This window comes from Hippichthys cyanospilos, chromosome 2 (assembly GCF_059441005.1).
Source record: "Hippichthys cyanospilos isolate Australia breed blue-spotted pipefish chromosome 2, RoL_Hcya_1.0, whole genome shotgun sequence".
NCBI classification, from domain to species: Eukaryota; Metazoa; Chordata; class Actinopteri; order Syngnathiformes; family Syngnathidae; genus Hippichthys; species Hippichthys cyanospilos.
In genome coordinates, this window is record NC_142370.1 from 11477301 (window position 1) to 11502122 (window position 24822).

Genomic DNA, 24822 nt, shown 5'->3' on the forward strand with positions numbered 1-24822 from the left:
GAGAAATCATGATTTCAAGTAAGACTCTTGATAGGGCAGCTTTCTTTTTCTTCGACGTTGTAAGCTCGTCTCCTGTCTCTTCACCGGGCATTTACCCCTTCCCAAAAACGTCTATTTCATTGTACTACTTTGAGTGTGAAATTTTGGTTGATGTGGCTGAAATGAATCCAAGGGAACCCGGCCAATTTTCAAAATATATATTTTGTCAAAATAAAATATCTTTCAGACTAAGGTTCATACATAAAACGGAAATGTTCATTATTTTAGGTGCTGCCCATGCGGCCCGCCACCGGTTGATTCACAGATCTGTACTGGGCCTCGAACCAGCAATTGGGGACTCCTGTCGTAAGCCCATTTTAAATGTAGTAAATAAATAAATGAAGTTAAAATAAAGACAAAACATAAAATCAGTTTATGTTGTTGGCATGTTGGAGAAGGATTTTATTTGAAGAAGGCATACACATATAAAAAGTAATGTGCATCTGTCTTGAGGCGGGCAAGATGGTATTAAACAGGGATTTTTTTTTTCATGTGCTTAGCCTTGAGCACACATCGTCTTCTTTTGATCAGTCGGTTTTGTTAATTAACGAGTTGGATGAAAAGGTCTGAGTCCTTGTTGGCGCCGCTGTGGTGGCTGCTGACGTCCAAGCAACAGTTGCCTAGCACGCAGAGGTCAAACGCGAGCCCACAAGATAGGTATGGAAACTGGTTGCCAGGATGGAAGGATGGATGAATAGAGGATAATGTCTAAATTGAAATTTTGGCAAGGCTTCAGGGAATTGTTCAAACTTTCTTTCCAAAGTATTAGAGCAAAGGCTATGATGGCTATTTTTGATGGGTGGATTCTTAAAGGAGAGGTGATACGCTCACAGGTGGAACGGCTTATGGTTGGGAGGCAGGAATTCAGTTCTGGGAGCAGTACTTCCAGAAACACACTATTGAAAAAAACAAACAAACAATAAAATATTAGCTGGTGGACAAAAGAAGCAACAGTCCGGTGCGGCTTGTTTGTGCACTGAGCCCCAAAATCTTTTCAAGACTTGAGCCATACCCTTTGTTTGGGGCATTCCCGAAGACTCGTTTTTTCACCCTTCATGTAACCTTATTTCTTTTAAGATCTCTGAGGACCAGTGTAGCGCATCCCGACGGTCCTTGCAGTCTGTCTGTCAATCTGCCTGCCTGCCTGCCTGCCTGCCTGTCTATGACTTTAAAAAATGATTTACTAAAAGTAAGCAATTGCTTTATACATTAAGGAAATGAATTACCGCTTTTTCCACACTATAAGACTGTAAGGCGCACTCTCAATTAATGGCATATTTTAAACCGTTTTCCTTATATAAGGCGCGCCGGATTATAAGCCGCACCCTCAGTTAATGACATATTTTAAAACTTTTTCAATCACAATATAGTCATACTCAAAGTAATAACATTAATAACTCAAATAATAACTCTAACCTCTCAATAGCATAATAACTCAATGTCAATATGACCAACCTTGTTCAACTGTAAACACACAAAAGAAGTAAAGCTTATTTTTTTAGTTCATTCCCCATCTACGGATCCCAATCTCAATATTGATCCATATATAAGGCGCACCCGATTATAAGGCGCACCATCAGCTTTTTAAAAAGAATTAAGGCTTTTAGCCGCGCCTTATAGTGCGGAATATATGTTACTTTAGATACATAGGCACCTAATATAATACATTACATTAGTAATTTAGGACCTAAAATAACACATCACTCTGATACTAATTACCTAAAGTACCCAATGACTATAGTATTTAATTACCTTATGTAATCGATTACTTTAGCACTTAAAATGATCATGTTTGGACTTTTACTACCTCAATTACACATTAAAGTAATCAATGACTTTAGTTATTTAAGCACCTGTTGTAATTGATGACTTTAGTATGTTGGTGCCCTAAAGTAATGTATTACTTTGATATTTATAACCTAAAGTAACCAAATAGTAGTAGTACTTTTAGTACCTAAAATGATCAATTATTTAAAAACTGTGGTACCTAAGGCAAGTGATTGCTTTAGTACAATAACATGTAAGTACATTTTCCAATTTTATTTTTTCAATAATATATACATCCCCACTAGTCTAAATACGGCATTTTGATTAATCTTGAGTCTGTGGAATATGCATTAAGAAGAAAAATCGACTTGGTTTTTATGCACTTTTTTGCTGACAATGACTTCACAATCGCTCCGGGTTCAAGTAACGACCAATTACGGATCAATGACCGTCACATGACTAAAGACTACTTCAGAACTCAAGTGAACCTTGATTGGTTGTTATCTGAGCCCTGAGCAATGTAAAGCCATTTCAGTTGAAAGCTATTGACAAAATTCAACGTTTACTTTAAAAAACAAAATTTTGCCTGTGGAAAGTCCTCCTAGCTTAATGTTAACAAATGCAGGGAAACATTCTGCAACTCACAAATTGGTTTTACAGAACATAAAAAGCAGTGTTTTTTTTTTTTTTTGAGGAGAGATGGAATAAAACATCAGATAATTGTAGTAATCAGTCACACACAATACAGGACACATAATCCATCAGCAAGGTTGTAACCCTAGTAGACTGCTACCTCTTTTGTTGGTCTTCTTGGTTTGGGGTGGGAGCGACTTGCGGAAGTTGCGCCCGGTAAGGACGAGGGCACCAGCACTCGCTCCGGAAGCAGTGCTATCAGCAGCTGCTGGGGGCGCCGTCGTCAGCGTCGCTGCAGCCTCATCACAAGACCGTGCAAGATGATAAAAAGGAAGTTGAACTTAGACTGTGAACTTGGTTCACTTTTTTCACAAACACTCAACTTCTTTTTTTTTTTTACGCCTCAAGACAACAGATATATAGGATAGGCATGTATATAATACAGAGGTGCACTATGGAAAATGTTTGGCATTTACTTTCAAAGGGTCCTACCTACCATTTTATTTTTTCTTCCTGAATTTCTTGCACTTGCTGAAAAGAGAAAAACACAATCTAATGAGAAGTTATTGCTGGTGTCCAGATTCAGATTTATTTGATAAGCTTCAAACAAGGGAAACACAGGCAATGCAGATTTTTAATTTCTTTTTTGATAATCAAAGAGGTTCATGATGAAGCTAAATCCTGTCCTTTTTAAGATCCCTTTTCCTTAACAAAATGCTCAGCATATTTTTAGATATCATCTTGCGGTTACTTTCATATCATCCCAAGTAGGATCATTCTAAAAGTGTTTAAGTTCAGTGGTTTTCAAGTGGGGGTGGTTGAACACGTGAAGGCACTTCAGGGGGTATGTGAGGGGATTTGTGAGATCATATTTCTGCAAATTTAATTTCTAACTTTTTCATGCTGTAGCAGGAAAAAAAAAATCGCTGCTCCTATCAAGTTAAGAGCAAACTAATTGGAACATGAAGCAACTTATTGATAAGTGATTTGCAAACCAGGCTAGTCAATGTTGAACTTAAAATCATTTTCTTTAAAAAAAAAAAAAGGATACTATAAAGTAGCCTATGTTCACATCACTGTAAAAGAAGAAAAGAAAGAAATCTCAACATGCCTGAGCTTTTAATTAGACATGACTATGACTAAGCTATCAGTTTTTCAACCATCACTGTTTCTGGTAGTACTTGCATGAGAAAAGAAATCCCAGATCATTTTTTTAATGTGCGGCACCTGAATTTTACAACTCAGATGATTTCCTTGCAGCTAAATGTTGCTGTTGTGTTCTCCAAAAACTTAAATTTGACAGTCCTTAATCGTTCTGCTTAGCGGAAACATTACGTCAGCACGTAGACACGTGACCGTGATTTAAAAGTCAATGCTTCTTATGCCGCGGTCTCACGTCAACTACGTCTTGACCCGTACGTCAACTGGTAAAGCGTTTGTCTTTTCTTTTTTTTTAATTTCTTCAAGTAATTTGGGATTTATTTTGCCTGCTTTGGGTGTAATGTTTGGGTTGTCTTGCGCTCTATGTAGTGGTTGTACATTGGCGTTTACTAGTTGGGGCTTTTTTGTTTACGGTCCATAAACGTTGGTCCATTCAATCGCAACGCACAAAAGTACCAGAATGACGTGAGGGTATACTGTCCAATTGTGTAATTAGGTTTGGTGAATGCTGTACACTTTGATCGTGTCATTTGTTTGATTTAGCGAAAGTTTTATCACTAATTTAAATCACCTGTCAAATTACTTCCTGCTACTGCAAGCATCATGGGAAATGTAGTTGACTTACTGTATAATGTTAGATAACGGGCCAATTTATTGACTAAGAAGTATTTTTATTGATTGATCTACTCATATATATATATATATATATATATATATATATATATATATATATATATATGTATATATATATATATATATGTATGTATGTATGTATGTGTGCGTGTGTGTATGTTACCCCTGTGGGGAAGCGGCTATAGAAAATGGATGGATGGACATGCAGTGTGGTCAACCCTTTCCATGGGGAAAACCGAACAGTTGCTGCCATGTGACCTTTCCTTTTTTTTTTTTTTTTTTTTTTAATGGATAAAAGATTATCTGTCGCACCCCTACTTGCAAACTTACATGAAGGATAGTGCTACAAAGCCTTGATTTATTAGGGTATATGAGTTGATCCATTTGCTCCATTTTAGGAACCTATGTATTGAAAAATGTACCAGAAATAAATGACCTTTAAATGCAAGATTTTCCATTATGCCCTTCAAAATAAAACAACCCTCAGTGCTTTCAAATGTGAATCAAAAACATGGAGAGGAAGTGTGATTAAGTTAACCTCTTGGGAGAAAGGTGATCCTTGTGCTCAGCGTACTGTTGAACGTCCGGTGCATCTCCTCCAGGACCGAAATCATCTTAAGTATCTGGACCTGTTTCTCTGAACCACCCGTCCCAGGATGGGATCTCGTGCCAGCAGTAAATGTCCTGGAGGTGGTTCGTTCTCCCCGTCTAGTCCCTTCTATCCCAGCCGCTCTGTTGTTTGCACGCCACTGTTTGAGGATCTCGCTTTGACCAAGGGCGGAAGTCCTTGGGGGTACGGCTGACAAATTGACACGAGCGGGGAGAAGACTTGGGGGTTTCAGTGGATCTAGGGAAGCGGAAACCATCAACAAGTCATTGCCAGGGTGATTTGCTATCCTATCATTGGAAGAATCTTGTAGATTTTGTGAAAAACAAGCACCTGATCTCTCACAATCTCCACCTTGCTGCTCACCAGCAATCAAGCTAATTTTGCTAATCTGCGATCAAGCTTGGTGCCTTCATATGAATAGAAATGCAATTAATGCATTCCAACAAAGAATGCTGTTTAAAAAATAAAATGTTTGCACTGTGATATTATACTTCATAAAAAACACACATTAATGACAACAATTTTTGCGACTGCCTCAATGTAATGGCCATTGGGCTTCCTTTTCTGGTGTATGAACTTTGGCCACCAGTGGGGCATAAGACAGACAATGGACAAAACAATTCATTGAGATGCCAGATCCCTGATGGACTCATTAGTACAGCACTAATATTATTTGTTCTTCGCAGAGGATAAAAGTTATGACTGTGAGCATTGTTCACATGTTTACAGGTGTTAAGGTACTCAGTCGGTTGCTTGAAAGGTTAGAGCATTGCAACAGATGATATTTAGCATAGCATTAAGTTAATAGAAAAAGACTCAGCTATGTGCTTTTAATTGCACCAGGTGGAATTATTTTTATTTATTGTTTAATTTGACAGCAAATTGTGAATCATTTATATCGCAAGGCATCACTTTTAGAGATAGACGTTGATTTTTCAGGGCCGAGGATCGAGAACGCAATCAGCAGTTTTGTCCACTGGATGGTATTATCATGTCTTGCGTGATACGCTGATGCTGGATATCGGTTTTCATTTATACTCAAACTTCTTGGCTGAATTTTTTAGATGGTTTTGTTCAACGTTTCATTCAAATTTGTCTGAATTTGTCTACATTTCATCTGGCACACACACTACAAGTAACACAAAGTATTGCTGAGGTTATATTGACTAAAAAAAACAGCTTTAATTAGGAAATTGAAAAAAACTGCGATCTTGCATGTCCTGTCCAAGAGCCAATCAGCGAACGAATGCAAATGTGCTCTTCACCCATTGATTACTTGAATGAGTGCTCGCCTTGCGATGGAAACACATGCCAGAATGCTCTTGTCAGCAAGCAATTTCTTTATGGAAAGCATATGAAACCAAGACTAAGAGAAGGAGCAGCTACAAATAATTTTCCAGTAAAGTCAGCTGCATTATAGCTGTGAATTGAACTAACCCAGATTATTCAATCAATTGTCATCACTTCTTTGTGGTGCTTTAAAGTAACAGTTGTCACATTGACTGTAGAGTGATTTCAGTTTGTATTGTAAATATTTAGCAATATAGCAGATAAACATGCAAGTCAGCTGATGTAAACAGTATTTCAGTAAGCAAAAACTTCAACATGTAAATATCTCCCAATAGCATTTATTGTTTTTACATTAAATGCATTTTTCAGGCTTAAGAAAACCCTGAAATGTTAACATTTCATTTGTTTTTGTTTTAGTTTCAAACAAAAACTAAAGGTGTTGAGTTATCCCAAGGTCATCAGAATCTTTTGTAAAGTCAAAAAATGTCAATGAATTGTTCCTTGAAGTTAACAGTTTTAAAGTGATTGATTTTCGGGCATGATGGCTTTAAAAAAAAAGAAAAAAAGGATTATGCTGGTATTTGTCAAAAAAACAAATATCCTCAATGCCAGTCCTCAATTTTTCAAAATGCCAAATTTCGGTGCCAGTATACAGCACAACTGATAAACGGTCAACACATAATCAATTTATTGCGCACTCTTGCCCTGTGATTGACTGATAACCAGTCCAGGGTGTATTTTTGTTCATTTAGCAAGGACACACTTCAGTTCTCTGTGACCCGTCACCCAGAAGTGCTATAGAGCGCTTATGGATGGATTATAAACACACATCTCTCCCTCACTGCTGGAATCGTCAGCATCCTCATGTAAAACTGTCGATTGCAAGGATCGACTCAGAACAAGAATCAATAACAATCACTTTACAGCAATGAATTTTCCACTTCACTTTTTAACATAAAAATCCACGATCCTATAAGTTTAATATTCCACTCTATTCTCCTGAGAGCCATGTCATTTGTGTGTACTCTGGTGTCTTTTTTTTTTTTCAGCAATTAAGACAGAAAAATGAATCGCATCCCACCCACACCAATCAGACATGATTGTAAAGGCCAGGATACCCTCTACTGAGTACGCTAAAACTTTGTAGGGTAGCTCTAATTAGTCAAAAGATGTAGACCAAAAACAAATGTCCACTACAGTGGACACAAATAAATAGATTGCATTTCAAGAGGATATAATGTGATATAAACTAGCTCTCAATTTCTTTGCCATGCGAACAGTTTACATGGCGGTGTGGTTGTTTTCTATTTGAGAAAATTGTTGAAACTAGCTAAAATGGTGTTTTTTTGTTTTTTTTTAATTAAATGCAACAAGAAATGGAAAAGATCACCCCAGCCCCAGTTTTAGTAACGCGAAAAAATAAAAGGCGCGTTACCTCTCTCCATTGGCGCTGCCCGGACGTGGGTTGTGGCAATCAGCATCATAACGGGAAAGAACGGCAATTTTCTAGCTCCGAAAAGCATCTTTGATCTCTTTGAAGACTTAGAAAGGCCCCAAATGAAAAAAGAATACAGAAATTTTCTTTGGTTTTCTCTTATTTTGAAAATAGCCCATTGATCTTCATCCTTTTGTCTGTGTTCTCAATTTGGATATTTCAAAATGATATAAAATGAAGGTTTCAAAAAGAAGTTAGTATTTCAATCAAGATTTGATTGTTCGTCAACGTTTATTTAAATAGTTTTCTAGTTGTCTGAATAAATTTTCTTTGTCCTTATTGCCGGTTCATGTTCCGCGAATGCGCCTCTTAAAGAAGAAGGCTTGTCAAGAGTTTGTTGGCGACTCTCGTTGGTCTCCCTGAGCCTCTTCGACGAACTCGCCTTTTTAAAATTCTGCATTGGGACAACCGAGCGGTAAATCTGCATCGACCAATTGGTTGGAGTTGCTCCGCCCTCTTGCTTCTCAATAGATTGGTGACATTTGGGGACTTTGGCAGCCGGCTTTGAGATCCAATATCATTTTGTAAATGTGTGTTTAGGCTTTTGTGTGTGTGTGTGTGTGTGTGTGTGTGTGTGTGTGTGTGTGTGTGCGTGTGTGTGTGTGTGTGTGTGTGTGTGTGTGTGTGTGTGTGTGTGTGTGGCCTTAGGCTGTAGAAGCAGTGATTAGTTAGTTCTTAATATGTTTGCTCAGGACCACAGTAACAGAAAGACCCTCTGACGCATGAGGACACACACACGCACACACACACACACACACACACACAGCAAATAGAACTACAGTACTTTCAAACTTTCACGGCGCAACTAGTACACAAGTGCACACTATCCGGGTTCGTTTTCAATCCCAGGAAAGGTCCCCATTTGCCCCCAACAACAAACACACACATACACAGACTGTAAAAAAAAACAAAAAAAGAAATGTGATGCACATCAGAGGGCAACTTGTCCAAAAGACACAAAAGACAGGAAAGGCTGACTCTTTGTGCTGATTAATGTCACAGATCGGAATTTGAAGCCTGTGACGATCTTAGTTCCCAAAATAAGCATTCCCCCTGGATTTAGAAAAGGTAGATGATTTTGATAAATTGAACATACGTATGCACGCGTGTGTGTGTGTGTCCACGTGCATGTTTGTGTGTGCGTGTCAGTTGCTGGGGAAAGAGAATTTTGCTTGTGAACATCCGCTCATTCATTCCTTGCACTGAAAAGAAAGGAGGGTGCCTCAACAGGAAGTGAACAAATCATTTTAAGAAATGCAACCAATTCAAATCAGCAAATTTATGTCCTCTGAGACCCAGTCTATTTGTTTGTGTCCACTATGGTGGACAGTAGTTTTTGCTCTCTATCTTTTGACTCAACGGAGCTTCCCTTGTAAGTCCTAGTGTGCCCAGTAGAGGACATCTTGGCCTTTCCACGGTCTTGTGTGGTTAGGGGGGATGCAATCAGATTTGCTGTCTTGCAGAGACAAAATCGACAGAGCAGAGGACACAAATGAGACTGGGTTGCCATGTTCTAGTCAAGTCATGTGATGCAAGTTGCCCCTCTTCTGCCCACTCAAATTAGAATAATCAATTATGCCATTGGTTGGTGATCTAAAAGTCCCTGTGAAACACTTCTTTTTCAGCCAAGTACCTCCTGGCAAATGCGACACATCTTTGGATTAAAAAAAAACAAACGAAAAAAACAGATTTAAGAGAGTTTCAATATTTGAAACTTGGGAAGCACATACGAGCGGTACTTATGCAAATAATTTATTCAGCCCCTCGAGAAGATAGATCTGTTTTTTTTTTATTCGAGCTCATCTGCCAGAAAATTGCATCACCTTTGACGTATAAAATTTAACAAAATAGAGGCATACACCATTTTGCAAATAAGTCACTGTAAGAAAATGCAGCAATGCCACTCCTTGTTCCAATTGGTTTGTTCTTAACTTGAAAAGAAAATTGTATTCCTTCTTTTTACATTATTTGAAGAGCATTAAATTAGATTTGCTGATACCTGCAGCAACCCTGATAAAATCTCACATACCCCCTGAAGTGCCTTCATGTACCGTAGGGAACTTGTAACCTCAGTCAAGAACCACTGAAATGTGGAACAAAAAAAAACAGGCTTTACCGTCATTGGTCCGGTCATTAATCAAATCCAATTGCAAAGGCTTTCGGTTCAATAACAACTAGCAGTCAGTGGAAAATAATGTGTGATGTCTTCTTTGATGTGAAACTCATATGTCAACCACATTTTTCTGAAGGTATCTACTGTACTATACCGATATAAGGATTCCTGCTTTATCAACGTAAGGGGTAAAGTAACTTAAAATTGAGTTAAGAACCAAGATTTGCTCTTTTAAAAGCAATAAAACCTGAAAAAAAAACACCCCCATATATTTTTGAAGAAATATTTTTCACATTGGTCGAGGTACCTCTTTTTTATTTTTCCACGTTTGACTAAAGGAGGGTCTAAAAATGTCTCATACTAAATTAAATACGAACGTCATCAACTACTTTAGGTAAGTACTAAAGCAAACAATTTAGACAATTAAGTACTAAAGTAATTGATTATTTTGGGTAATTAACCATCGTTCTTGCAGAATTTTGGCCAAGTGATAACGAAGTGGTCAATTTCACTGTGGGGTTTCGCGCTATACATGTGACAATAAGCCTCTACAAGTGTAATTATACTGTTATGTACGCACCTATTATCCCGTCGTAGACGCATAGAAAAATCCAAAACCGAAGCACATGCACACATTTGCACCACAAGAGAGCAGTCGTGGTCTTTAAAAGGCCAACCACCGAGGGAACGAAAAAGCGAAACGTTAGTTTATCTTTTTTCTTTTGTCTAGAATATAGACAGGCCGCCCTACATCAGAATGGATCATTATTTCATTTTTGAAAGAAAAATCAGCTGTAGAATTTCAACGAATTTAGAAAACAATAAAACATGCCCATACAATTAAAGAAAATGCAATCTGTTGTTCTCTAGTTCTGTACTCAACAGAAGAATAGATACTACCCTCCAAAAAACTGGTTAAATTAGTATTCACTAAACTTCTGTATTTAAATAAAAGCTTTAAAAAAGTGTCGATTCTAAAATGTACTTGGAAGATCTCAACTTAAGTTGACTTGACGTCAGGAGTAGAAAGTGCATCACTACTCAAATGGAGAGTCAAACTTCAGAAAGAAACTAAATTCTCAAGTAGCAAATGGATGTAGACTCCTAAAAAGTGTAGCTACTTCAGTAATGTAGCAAAGTTTTTGAAATTCATTCCTTTCCTCCACTGATAACATCCGACCATACATGGATTTATCCAATTGTAAATATCTTGTTGAATGCTATTCATTTTGTGATCTTATTTTCCTCCTCCTCTTCTTCTTCTTCTTATTATTATTGTTGTTATTATTATTAATATTGTTTTTCCAAGGCGAACTTCCTAAAAGAGACATTTACAGCCATCTTTATTGTTTCGGGTCTAGTGACCCAACAAGTAATGTTTTGTCTGAGGACACAATGAGTTTTGGGTGAAAAAATGCAAAAAAAGACGAGGGTATGTGATAAGACTCAAAGGATGGCAATCCAAGTGATGGCGAGGAAGAAGAGAGCACCCCTGGGAGACGGAAAAACGGAAGGTCACAAATGAAGTGTGTGTTTGTGTGTGTGTGTGTGTGTGTGTGTGAGTGAGAGAGAGAGAGAGAGAGAGAGAGAGAGAGAGAGAGAGAGAGCGAGAAAGAGAGAGAGCGAAAGAATGAGACTGAGCGGGTGAGTGATTTGTTTTCAGTGAAAGGTGAGGCCACTTAGCCACGGCGTGGAGCTACCACGGAATCTATTACAGCGTGTCAAAGGAAACATGAGAAGGGCACGGCCAATGTGTGTGTGGGGGTGTGTGTGCGTGTGTCTGTCTGACAGTGGAGGTGAGCTTGTATCTTTGATATGACAGTTTCCACATGTGTGCTTGTGTTTATGTATGCATTCAATTTTTCATATGCGGTAGGTGGATGAAAGCATTTGATCATCCATCTCAGACATGTCTATATGATATGATATATCTATAGCTCTCTATATAAATCCATCTATTTTCTATTAGCTGCTTATCCTCACAGGGGTCGCAGGCTTGCTGGCGCCTATCCCAACTGACTTCAGGCAGCAGGCGGGGGACATCCTCAACTGTTTGTCAGCCAATTTCAGGGCACACAGACAAAAAAAAAAAAAAAAAAACATTCACGCATCCAATCACACCCAAGGACAATTTAGTATTTTCAATACACCTGCCATGCATGTTCTTCAATTGTGGGAAGAAGCCAGAGTGCCCGGAGAAAAACCCACGCGGGCTTCGGGAAAACATGCAAATTCAGAAATACCAGAGCGAGGTGGATTTGAACTTGGCTCCCTGAAGTGTGAGATGGACGTGCTAACCATTGCACCATCGAGACTCGTTAAATTTGTGTAAAATATAATGTTTTTCTAAAGAACAATTATGAACACAGAAGACAAAACATATTTCCACTTAGTAATGAATTAAAAAACATTTTTAGAGCTGTGCGGCAGACTATTTTACTCTCCCCATTTGGTTTATGAAATGAAATAATAGAAAATAGAATACAATAGAGCCTTTAATGTCATTGTATACTAGGCACGCAAGGAAATTGGAAACTCGGGAGCATTTTTTGCTGCTAAAACAACACGTTCTATAATCAAACACACCAACTGTTAGGGAAAAAATGTATGTCTAATAAATTGGAGCATTTGAGATTTGCTAGCCACTATGGTGGCTAGCATCTAGTGGCGCTTGCCACTGCTAGCTGCTAACATTAGAGTTAGTCGCTGACAACAGGTACCGTAAAGTACAATGTTCGCATAATTAAGTCTTTTCAAGCATCCCCAGTTCGCATAATTAGGCCACAGCTGGGATCTTCTTCAAAATAAAAGTGTACCAAGGCAATGATCTTGGGAAGGTAGGGTATATTTTGAAGTTGGCCGCCTCTCTGTGTTGGTTTTTCTGCTAGTTTTTTTTTTTTACTTCTTCCTGACAGTGTAGACTACAGTATTTTAACTGTCTTCAGGTAGCCAAGAAACAAAACAGTTTCCACTGAATATATAAAAGTGTGGCAACATTTCATTTAGTTTATTTTTATGATTCAGCACTTGTAACTATGGCATCTTGGTGTTTTATTTGTATACATATTTATTTCACATCTTTTTTCAGGGTAAAAAAGATAGAGAAATAAAAACACATTCTGCATTCCCGAGCATAATATGACTTTATATTGCAAATTAGTTATGGACCAAGGACTTCGCTGACCCCCATTTTGAGAAATACGATCCAACTTCCAATAACGTGAGCACGGTTTTGTCATTGTAGTCTCTCTGATAAAAGTGGTCTCACAAGAAGAATAGAAGACAGCTGGGATGGGGGGGGGGGGGGGGGGGGGTGGGGGGGCAATGTTGGTAGATGGATGTGAAAACAAGTGAGCAGACTGACAGTCAGGGGAGCCATTGATCCTCTTCAATGCTCCCTCCTTCCAATCCTTCTTTCCATTGGCAGAAGACAGATAGTGTTTAGGTGGCCTGTATTGGATTCATGAGTTAATGGTCTTCCCAGGATGAGACAGATGTAGAAATAAGGAAGAGGGTGAAGGAGCAAAGGATGTACAACATCCTGAAATGTACCAAGGGTAGAGCACCAGAATAAATAGATTGCAAGGTATAATACAGTTTCAAAAAATTGTTACTATATTTCAGGTTTGCTTCTCTAATGTTCACGCATGTTTTGTGATCCCTTCATACATGAGGTAAAGAAATATGTTGGCAAAAGTCACACTCTTAACTTGCACAAGCCTGATTTTAAATGTGGTATTGGTATTTGATATCCGTATCAATGACTACTTTTGAATTGAGCACTCATATTTCTTCTGTATGGAATAAAAATGGTATTGAATATCCCTAAATGGGTAACTACCAAATTGTCATCAAAGATCAAATGTCATGTTTCAACCAAAATAGTAGCTGTTGGGGATACAACGTGAGTATTTGGGATGAACAAGTAACTTTACCAAGTATCGTATTGGGCCGATGATATCTGGTCTTTTTTCAGAGTATCAGTAATTGTAAACAAGTAAAGGTTGGTTTATGCTTGATGCGTGAACACTCCGCGCAAAAAGGAGACGCACGGAAACTCGACGGCACGTGTTTTGCAGCACTTTATACTCCAGCTTTCCCGCGCAGTCAGCCGATATTCTCCCATACTATAGGTGGCGGTAAATGGAGTCTACAGCATATAAACAACATGCTCTATAAGAGAAGTATTGAATCCAGGTAGATTCAAAGGATTTCAATTCTTTCAAACGCGGTAAAGACTTGACTATTTTTGCCGTGTGTTGTGAAGGAGACCCGATTTGAATAATGTCGCAGACAAGGGCATGATGGCGGATCCGTGAGAGGGGGGCTGCTGCACCGTGGGAGCGGTCACAGTGGACTTCAATCTTAGCCACTCAAACGCGGTTCATTTTTTTTCTTTTAGTGCTGCATGTAGTTGCCGCACAGCGCATTGACCAAGGTCACCAGGCTAATTTGGGGGAGAGTGACCAGAATGTCATCGATTTCACTTACTGTGCGTAATGGTATATGGTCATACAGTCCGTGTGTTTGGATTATCAGCGGTAGTGGCCACTGACTTTAATGAAAACAAGTAGGATTATTAATAGTATTAAGGTGAAACATGTGTGGTGTAGATATGTCCTCTCCACAGGTCACGCCAAAGATCATGTTCATTCTATTTGGAATGTGCAGAGTTGTGTGCATTTTAAGATAAATTATTCAAAAAAACAAAAACCCCAAAAGACTGTTTTTTTAATCTTCTAATGTTCTTTAAATTGAACTGGAGCAAAATCAGTTTGCCGTGCAATTTTGTTTATAGTTCAGGCCACTAACGGGGATAAAACCACAACATAATTTTATTTCAGGTCTATTATAAGCCATTAAGCATACAATTAAAAGCTTGCAACCTTCTGTAGAGTTTATTTACTTCAAGAAATCAGATTTTTCATGATCCATCTCTCTTGATTCAAACTTGCCAACCCCCAACATCATCCAAAGCTTTTTCCAATCTTCCAACCTTTTTTTGCTCATCTATGGAGGGAAATTAAAAATGTAGATTTAATCAGAGTGGTGGGCAGGGCTTTGACTTGTAATGTGATCAGAATGACAGGGGATCAATGACTGACTGTCTCAGACAAACGCATGCACGCGAGCGTTGACGTATATCTTGGAAGGGAAGGATGAGGATGTGGAGATGGGAAGGACATCAGCCACCGGCCATCTTCGTCAGATGGCTCGCTTCGGAAAACCTCTTTTCAGCACAAAGTCGAGCTGATGTGAGGAGTCCTGGCGACTGATGCTGCCTTCCTCCCCTAATCAATTTCGTTGTGAGCAAACATTGACAACTTTATCAGAACAGTAAATCTCACTGATGAAAGAGCGTGTGGAATTTTGAACCTCAAACTTTGACCTCTTGGGGACCTGAGAGGAGTGTTCCCACTGCATGTTGAACTTCAGTTTAATCATTAACAGGCAGGTATCACACCTGCGTGAGATGCATTTACTCCGGCAGATTTATATTGGTCTTAAATTTTCCACTTTTCGACACTAATTCCTCTCTCGAAACTGGACATTTTATACAACTCTCCCCATAAATCATGGTCCAAGAGACGAATTTGCCAAATGAAATGGCGCATTTGAGTCACCGTGGTTTGTTCAAACAAGGTGACGGAAAAACTTAAAAATAAAAATGACTGAGGCACTTGTGTCCATATATATCATTTGGTAATCTATCCTTTATTGTGAAATTGCCTTTCTCATCAATTTTCTGCCATGTTTTACTGTCATGCAGAGCATTACCCGTTGTTGCTGCGATTGGCTTGACATATTTTTTCTGATGTGTACACTGCTAATAACGTACCTGCGGCAGGAATAATTATTCAAGAATTTTTTTTTTTGGCTGCCGCCCAGCTCTTATCTCACTCGACCCCTATGGTCCCTTCCACATGTGCTGGGCTCCACGGGAAGGGGGACCCACTTTATCCTTGAGCCCTGCTGGGCCCCATAGGTGCGGGCCCGGCCACCAAGCGCTCGCCGGCTCAATAATCGACTTTGTGGTTGTATCATCGGATTTGCGGATGCATGTTTTGGGGTGACGATAGGGGCAAAGTTGTCAACTGATCACCACCTGGTGGTGTGAGGGCCGTGTGTGAGTTGTGGCCGTAAGGCGGTCGGTGCCTGTCGTGGTGGAAATACCCGAACCTACTGGTTCATTGTCAAGTTGAAGGAGTTCTATGACATGTACCGACTGACCAAGCGGAGTGCGGCTTTGGCGGTCGCTGAGGCAAAAACTCAGGTGTGAAAGGAGTTCAGTGAAGCCATGGAAAACGACTTCCGGATGGCTTCGAGGAATTTCTGGTCCACAATCCGGCGTCTCGAGGGGGTGGGGGGCAGTGCACCGTTAACACTGTTTACAGTGGAGATTGGGCACTGTTGACCTCAACTCAAGACGTTGTGAACAGGTGGAAGAATATTTCCGAGACCTCCTAAATTCCACACATCTTCCTCTGAGAAAGTAGATTCTGGAAACTGCAAGGTGGGCACTGCTCTCACCTATGGTCAAAGAACAAGATTCTGGACACAAGCGGGCGAAATGAGTTTCCTCCGCAGGTTGTCTGGGTTCCATCTTAGAGATAGGGCGAGAAGCTCAGTCATCCGGGATGCACTCGGGTTCGAGACGCTGCTTTTGAGAGCAGGCAGTTGAGGTGGTTCGAGCATCTGGTTAGCATGCCTTTCGGACATCTCCCCGGTGAGGTGATCCAGGCATGTCCCACAGGGAGGAGGCTCCGGGGACGACCCCGCCCGACTATATCTCTGGGCTGGCCAAGGAACGCGGGGGGAAGTGGCTGGGCTTCCCTGCTGAGTCTGCTGCTCCCACAACCCGACCTTGGATAAAGCGCAAGATAATGGCTGGCTGGATATATAATGTTCTTCATCAATATTAACATTGCGGAAGGTGCCTGAATATTGCATAAGCATGACCAAAAATATATGTCAAAACAGCTTCCAAAAAAGGTTCAATACATCTATATTGATTGTGCTTTAAGTTCTAGCAACAAAATATGTAAACAGAGGGCACTAAATAGTATACCCAGACATGCACAAACAAGATGGGTGGCGCAGGTCCACCCACTCAAACTGGTCACTACAAAGCGGGTTAGCCCAAGTGAATGAGTGAGTTAGTATTGACTTGGTGTTTACAACATTGTCTGTGGCTGAAGCTAATCATTCGTTCAGGGCTGCTAAAATCATGTGTGAACTGTTTTAGAACCACAGAAATAGTCTTTGAGATGACACAAACCAAATAAACAATTTTGCATTTGAATTTTGGACTTGTTGTGTTTGATGTTCTGCTGTTTTAAAACCAGTTTGAAATCATGAGGTTACTTTCATTTGCAAGTGTGTGTGCATGCGTGAGAGAGAGAGAGAGAGGAGAGCATCTTTTAGCATCATAAATGTCATAGAATCGGTCACGTGACTAATGGAGCCATTAGTTAAAATGTGCTGCCACACATTGAGATCAAGTCTGTTTGTGGGTTATGAAGTTTTTGACTCTGGAACTGAAATTTCCCAAATAAAATGCACCCACAATTGGCTTTCTTTCCAAACTGAATTGTTCACAAACCTGATGGAGGTCATACTTCAAGCGAGCAGTGTATAGACAAAAAAGTGAAACTGAGTAAAAAAAAAAAAAATATAGTGAACCCTTGCAATACGCCCTATTGCGAATAGGGAAAATCTGCATGTAATGTAAAGGGTAGCGTTGAATCTCAAAGACAAGTACTTGCGCTGACCGTGAACAAATTCTAGAAAGCTTGAAGATTTCTTAAGCACGGACAGGTCTTGTTGTGTCACGAAAAGGTCAAAGTTTCCAAACCACCAATTCGGATTTGGAGAAAGTCCAACTCATTACGCTTTCTTGATGGCATTGTCATGTCTAAAACCCGTAAGAGAACATCTCCGTTTGACAAATGTGACGTTAAACCATCGCAAGCGCACAACACACAGCGCACGCGCACACTCTCAGTATGTCTATAATAATAATACTTCTGATCCACCTTCATCGGAGCAGAGCTAAAATCAAAAGCACCCAGCCCCATCCAAATCCAATCCCTGCTCGATAGCTGATTGATTGGCTTCCACTCCAATTGCACGTCTCTTGGCAGGGGCGGTCGGGGGCGGGGCGCGAGCCCAGACAAAAGAGAGATGGCAGCAGAAGAGAAGTAATTGAGAGGGATGGAGAATTCGGAGGGTGGGCTACAAATGGAGATTGAGAAGCTGAAGCTGCAAGTGTGGGTATGTTCGCACATGCACCACCGTTTTAGGCTCCTGTTAGCTTTGTTGCCAAAATGACCTCACAGCAATCGTTTTGAAATCGTTGAAATGCCCCCACTTCACCCAAAATCCGACTGAATGAATTACTTACAAAAGACGCTGCATACAGGTATTTCCAAGTGACAGCTCAAGCTTTGATTTTGAAGTCATTTGCATACTTATTGACACAACTTTGCATTCAATGAGTTACTCTGGGAGAGGTTTCCCTTTTTAATAATGATCCGATTTGATATTATCAGGAACGATAAATATTTATTTATTCAAATAAAGTTGTAGAAAAGACTTGATCAAAGGATGCTATTTATACAAAAACAATTGCAACAGTAGATATGGTAAAAGCCAAACTTCAAAATTAAAATCTGCTTCCTAGTGCTGTGCTTTGTAAAGCGCCTTGGGATTTGTGAAAGGCGCATATAATCGTAATACTGTAATAATAATGCTTACATTTATAAAGCGCCTTTCACAAAACCCAAGGCGCTTTATAAATGTAGGCATTATTATTACAGTATTACTATTATTATTATTAGATCCAAACAGTGCTCAGAGCAGGAGCGCGCTGCCTGTATATCAGTGCTAATATCAGAGGTTGAATTGACCTGAGATCAATATCAGGTCGAGACATATGTAGTTGCAAAACACAGAAATAGTATATGAATATAAAATTATTGGGTCCAAAAATGATTTGGGTCCATCCACTGAAAGCTCATACCAAACCCAAAATTGATCAACAAAAGAATAAATAAATAAAATAAAACAATTTCAATGGTACTTTATTGGTACTGCTGTGACAATTACCTAGCCCAACCAAGGTTCAAATTTGAACTACTACTGATTTTATTGTGTTAGTGACCACAAATGTGTATCGGGGTTATGACTCATTGTTAAATAGTTCACCAATAAGGTTGGATGTCTTCAGATAACAGATAATGTTATCATTTTAGGTAAAGTATCAAGTTTGGCCCATAAAAGCGACATGATTGTCTTTGAGAGTGCGGAAATATGCTCGAGCTGTCATTGCAAGACTGGACATTAGCCACGTTGAAATGTGGTGTTTATTGTGCTGCCTCTTCCCACCCACAATTCCCTCTGACCACAACTGCCTGCTTGACAAACCAAGTGAGACACAGAGATCTGAAAAGAAGAATGCCCCCCCCCCCCCCCCAAAAAAAAAAAAAAAAAAAAAAACTCAAGGTGAAGAAAGGGAGAGCAACCCACAGACCACATTATGGTTGTGGCATTGCTTGTATGGTTAATGCTTGAGCAGAGCAGCTTCCTATTAAGCCAAAAAAACCAACCCCCAAAAAACCCACGCAATTTTAAAGCCTTAATTCGATCAAAATGCTAGGAATGACTATTATTCGTGCCGTACTGATGACTTGGGAGTAATACAAGTGTCATCCTTATAAATTTTCTGAGGTTACTTTTGATTGTTTGAAATGTCTGACTGCATTTGAATGCACCACGTGCCTAGCATATAGCGCTAGTGCTGGATACTTGTGTCTTATCTACAATGGCAACATATTTGACGAGGTGTTTCTTAGCATCTGTAATCCGCGATTGAATCCGATTTTTTTTTTTCTTTTAATGGTGGTGTGTTGATGTTGGCAGAAAAACAATGTGATGGCCATAAAACAGAGTCGCTAGGAGGAGTAAAGCTAGGTGCTCGAAACCATTTCTCCAGAGGACAACTTCAAAATAAAAGCATGCTATTGCCATTGCATTGATCTCCATGTATTATTTGGTGTGTATATTTGGAAGCTGGCCCTTACAGTACATCGTTTGCGTGTAATGTGGTTTCTTTCTAATATGTCATATTTAATATATAATATTTAATATATATTATAATATGTAATATATTTTTTTTAATGGGATAGTAGGATAACAATCAAGTGTTCAATTATTTCTGAGCTCTATTCCAAAAAAAACCTCATATCTCATATTCTTCATCTTTTATGCTCACTCTAGCCATAAAGATTAGATGCCTCCACACGTTGGTCTGAAGTCCAAAGGTCACAAGCGCCTTGTTAACAAGATCCGCAGGAGACACCAAGCCTCACTCCCGGGCAACCACAGAAGGTGAGTGATCCACAGTTAGGTTTCGTGGGAGGATCGAGTAAATAACCAATATAAGTACTGTGCATGGAGGGGAAAACTCTTTTACTGTTTGTGCTGCAGGGATTTTATGATGATGGGGAACTTCTCTTTACTTTCAATAGATCTTTAATATAAGTGAAGAGAGTTTGACTTGAAGTTGATTTATATTAGTGCAAACATCATTTTTACAAACATACCCATTATCATTATTATATTTCGTCTTGACATTTGACTGGTTCCAGACTGCGGCTGGTGAATTTGTTCTGCTCAAGAGACAATCAAGGAACTGATGGAATGTTTTGCTCACACAAAGATGTTACCAGATGTTAATGCAGTCAACATGAGCTCAATCCAATAGTGCAGTGCTACTGCTAAAAGGCCCATTCGGAGCTCACACACACACACACACACACACACACACACACACACACACACACATACGCACACACGATCACTGCAATCTCCGTCCAATTAACACGATTGTGTCCGGGACACTCGATACACTGAAAATGTGATGGTAGAGAAACTCTACTTACTCTGTTTTTATTATTATTTTTGGCATTGTTACAGATGATGTCATCGTTACAGTTGCTGGTGGAAAATGTTGTTTATTTTGATGCAAAAACTCTATTTTCAGGTGTTATCTGTGCTATGTAATCAAATGACAATTAGGCCCTTTTCTTAATAAATAATTCATTAGTCAGCTTGTGAATTATTTACTGTAATTGATGGTCCACTTGCATCACTGGATGGAAACAAAAAAATGTCAGCTGTGCACAAAGGGCGACAAAAAGGTTGCGTCTCTTATTTTTGCCATTTTATTCAGTGTTTTTTTTTATTATTGTTAAATAGTTGTGTTGGTGTTTATCCATATCTCCCTGTTTGTGTCTTCTTTTTCATCTTCTCCTCTTTTGTCTTGTTCCTTTTTCTCTTCTTTTCCATCCATTCCTTTTTTCTTTTCGTCTTCTTCCTTCTTCTGCCTCCTCTGCTTCCTCGTCTTCACCTACTTCCTCGTCTTCACCTGCTTCTCCTTCTTCTTCTCCGCCACCTCCACCTTCGCTCCTTGTAACCTCAAATTTTTGTCTCGTTTCAACTGACTTTCATTCAGTTCATAATGTATTAATCTTTGAATGATTCCCCATTTAGCACAGTGCTCTCGATTTCTGCTGAAATTATCATCCACGTAATTCCTGCTCACCTTACCTCATCTAATCACTGATGCAGTCCTCTCTCCCCCAGAGCTGCAGTTTCTTTCAATTTATAGCTCTATGTCTCCTGATTGGAAGACGGAAAGTCATTCCAGATCATAAACCAGAATCCACATTATAAAGATGATATAAAAAATACTAGGGGTCAACTGATATAATTATTTTTTTTTTTTGCCCAATGCTGATTTTCGGAAAAAAAAAAAAACTGATTAATTGGCCAATTGACATTTAAAAATGATTGTGAATAAAATATGATTTGTTTTCCTCCCAATATATTCCAAAATGTGGCAATTAAATGTAGTTTTTTACTATGCACTGGCCAGCCTGGTACCAATCCCTCGCAAATAGCAAAAAAAAAAATCAGTTTTCACAATGAATTGCGATAAAAGGACATTAATTCTCGTCGTGTTTCTTATGATTTTTATTTTCCTTAAGTTGTTTGTAAAGTAATGACATCCAGGTCATCTCATTGCACAATCATTGCTTGTGGGGGAGGGGGAGGGGGGTTCTTATTTCTGTTCATTAACAAATTTCATAAATTATAGTTAAGGATACAAGGTTATGGTTTGGATTTATGTGTAAAAAAAATGACACCAGTGTATCTTCTATACAACTGCTGTACACTGTATGGTTAGAGTACATAAAGGTAAAAAGTTCAAATAATTGGCATATACGTATAAGTGATTTGCTTGATGCGTTTTGGCTGATGTTTGAAGGACACTAATCAGATGACCAAGTCTGTTGAGCCCTAAAAACGACAAATGAAACGAAAAATCATCAGGTATTGGAAGAGGCTGTGACGTGTCGTTTTCAGTAACAAGGATTCATCCTGTTTTACTGCTGTAGGCTGACAGGAAGTCACTGTTACTGGATATGAGAGTCACATAAGCACTCGCCTGGGTCAAAATATGTATATATCTATATTTGTCGTTTTTTGTTTGTGTCACAATTCACTTCCTACCATCTGATAATTTAACAATAAATGTGGTTGACCATAGATGAGAAAATGAAACTCCAAAGTCTCAAGAAGCAGATAATCTAAGTGTCTACGAACCAATATGACCTTCAAATTCATCTTGGGTCAGACAAAAAATGATTCTGTCTTATTTTTTATTATTAATCAAAACTGAGCAATCAAACGTTCTTACTTAGTCAAATCTTTAGGCACCACCTAAAGGTGATTGTCAATCAATCAGTGATTTAGTCAATTATGTCGGGTCTGTATGCATTAACATTTGTTTTAGTTGCAATTTCTATTACGTTAAAATAATTTATGGTTGCTGATGTTATGTTTTTATTATTAAAAAAAAATTGTTGCAATGTTTTGTGTGTGTATTTGTGTTTTGTTTGATTTTTGTGAACATTTTTAATAATTGAATTATCAACGGAGAATTAGAACAAGTCCGTGAGTAATTACAGTGACTCTTGTTAAAAAATATATCTGCCGGGATACCTGCTTATTTGTCTATAAGTCAGAAAATACATGTTAAGCCCAGCAGCAGTTGTTAATGATCTGCACGACAGTAAATATGCTGGAAACACAGTGAAAAGGCCCGCTTCAAAATAAACCTTCCTTTCCCACGTATGGCCACTTTTAGTTTGAAGTTTTTCCTGGGAGGAAAGTACAGTGCACAGTTCAAATTTAAGTTAAAAAACCAAATATATCAACAGAAACTTATAAATGTTGTTCAAATATAATTAATTGTAAGTCTGTTATTTGGTAAATAGTTCTTACAATAATGATCTATTTACAAGATGATTGATGTGCACGTTATTAGCTTCAGATGTTTTTCCACCACAAGTCGTTCGTTTGTCTACTTTAAAATGCTCCGTCTCCAGTTGGCACGGCTGTACTAACACGACCAATGCATTTTTATTGACTGGTGGTGTACCACAGCCATTTAAAATGGCTATAATTAAACCGCCTCTTAAGAAAAATAATAAACAGTTGCTCTTGATCCAGATGTCTTTGATCGGTATATTATCAAGACAGAATTGATCACTTGGCTATTTTCTTTTTTTGCAGGCTGGTATCCCAAAGTAATACAACACTGACCATCAAATACTGTCTAATTCAATTTCGTGGAAGGAAACCGAAAGTAATGACACATTAGTTGGATTTTGATTTCATCAGTGATGAAAGCTCACTCTCCCCAGCCAACCAAAACACACTAATAAGCACACCGAAGGACAATTTAGAGTGCCCAATAATGTGCCGGAGAACCCACGCACACACGGGGAGAAGAAATGAACAGGCAAACCACACAGGAACGCCAGAGCCGGAGGCGAACCCAAGACTTCGGAACTGTGAGGCGGATATGCTGACCGTACCGCCTGCGAAATGTACAACATGTTTCTCTGACAAATTTCTGCCAAACTGCCATTCGTAAACAAGGACGCTGTAAGTCAGGAAGAAATAAGTTTAGCCTGGCTTAGTGGAGAATTTTCACCACGTGGGCATCTCCGCTTGCGTTTCTAATGTGTATTTATATTTTTTTCAAATCAAATAATCTGTAAGACATTTAGAAATGTGCGGCTGTAAAATTGGTTTGAAATTATATGAGTGTTCACATGTGTTGTATATTTGCGGTTTAAACTTTTAATTCAGTTGGATAGATAATTCCACTTCAAAGAATTCATCCATCCATCAACTTTGTATGCGAATTTTTTTTTTTGCTTGATGACTTAGCTTTTAAAAAGGTCATCATGGTTTAAAGCAGTGCTTCTGAAATAGAGGGGTTGCCCCCCTATTTGACTCTAGGGAAAAGGATTTATTTTTCGCATATATTTTGTTGAGTTTCAGATACTTTGATGCACTTGTTTGTTTTTTCATTTCAGATTTAGACTAAGTTATAATTAGTATAAATGCTGTAAAAATAATGAACAGCTGATAAGGAAAGTTGATTCATATTGCTTTTTTCTTTTGTTAATGTTAAAAACGCTTAGGTAGTATACTTATATAATTTTTCTCGACAATAATGTTATTTATAGTCAACGTGTACGGGGAGCTAAAAGTTTTCTCTTTCCTGGGGGCTAAATATATTTGAGAAACTCTGGTTTTATAGATACTCCACATATTTAGCATTTTAAGCAAGTAATTATTTTGAAGTTTCAGCTGACCAATCCCAGCTCAGCTTTTGAATGTCGACCGACAAACAGGTGGGCCGTATTAATCGTATGTGAAAAATATTTTAGTTATCAAGCTAAGTAAAGAAAAAAATCTTAACTTTTTACTTCTGAAAATGGCTAAATCAGTGAACTCTAAAACAAAATAAAGACACCAGTGGTTTTAAAAGCATGGCAACACTTTTTAACGTCCACCAAAAATAGTGATATTTACATCTAGTCAAAGAAACTTGGGGAATTAGCAACAGTATCTTAAAGTAGTCATCTTACTTGTTTGGAGCTCACAACAGGCCGTAGGCTAACAAAACACAGACACACCAACTAATGCACGCGCACTATC

General features: G+C 38.8%; 1 protein-coding gene and 1 long non-coding RNA gene across 2 annotated transcripts; one reads left to right on the plus strand and one right to left on the minus strand.

Moving 5' to 3' along the window:
• Positions 1-495: 495 nt before the first annotated feature.
• On the minus strand, positions 496-7973 carry urp2 (urotensin II-related peptide). Its single transcript, XM_088408237.1, has 5 exons — positions 7569-7973; positions 4772-5080; positions 2936-2970; positions 2600-2738; positions 496-935 (listed from the first exon to the last, which is right to left on the minus strand). Exons 1-5 carry the CDS (start codon positions 7654-7656, stop codon positions 904-906), a joined length of 603 nt encoding a protein of 200 aa, XP_088264363.1. The 5' UTR covers positions 7657-7973; the 3' UTR covers positions 496-903.
• Positions 3810-23919, plus strand: LOC148427288 (uncharacterized). Its single transcript, XR_015864825.1, has 3 exons — positions 3810-3866; positions 20020-20130; positions 23383-23919. It is a non-coding gene; the product is annotated as an uncharacterized LOC148427288 (long non-coding RNA).
• Positions 23920-24822: the final 903 nt, after the last annotated feature.

Bases quoted from the DNA above. Each gene is read 5' to 3' on its own strand.
- urp2 (XM_088408237.1), bottom strand. From the start codon at position 7,656: ATGCTTTTCGGAGCTAGAAAATTGCCGTTCTTTCCCGTTATGATGCTG. The intron at 2,971-4,771 runs GTTAACTTAATC...TTCTCTTTTCAG, and splicing joins GATCACCTTTCTCCCAAGAG to CAAGTGCAAGAAATTCAGGA. The intron at 2,739-2,935 runs GTAGGTAGGACC...TCTTGTGATGAG, and splicing joins CAGGAAGAAAAAATAAAATG to GCTGCAGCGACGCTGACGAC.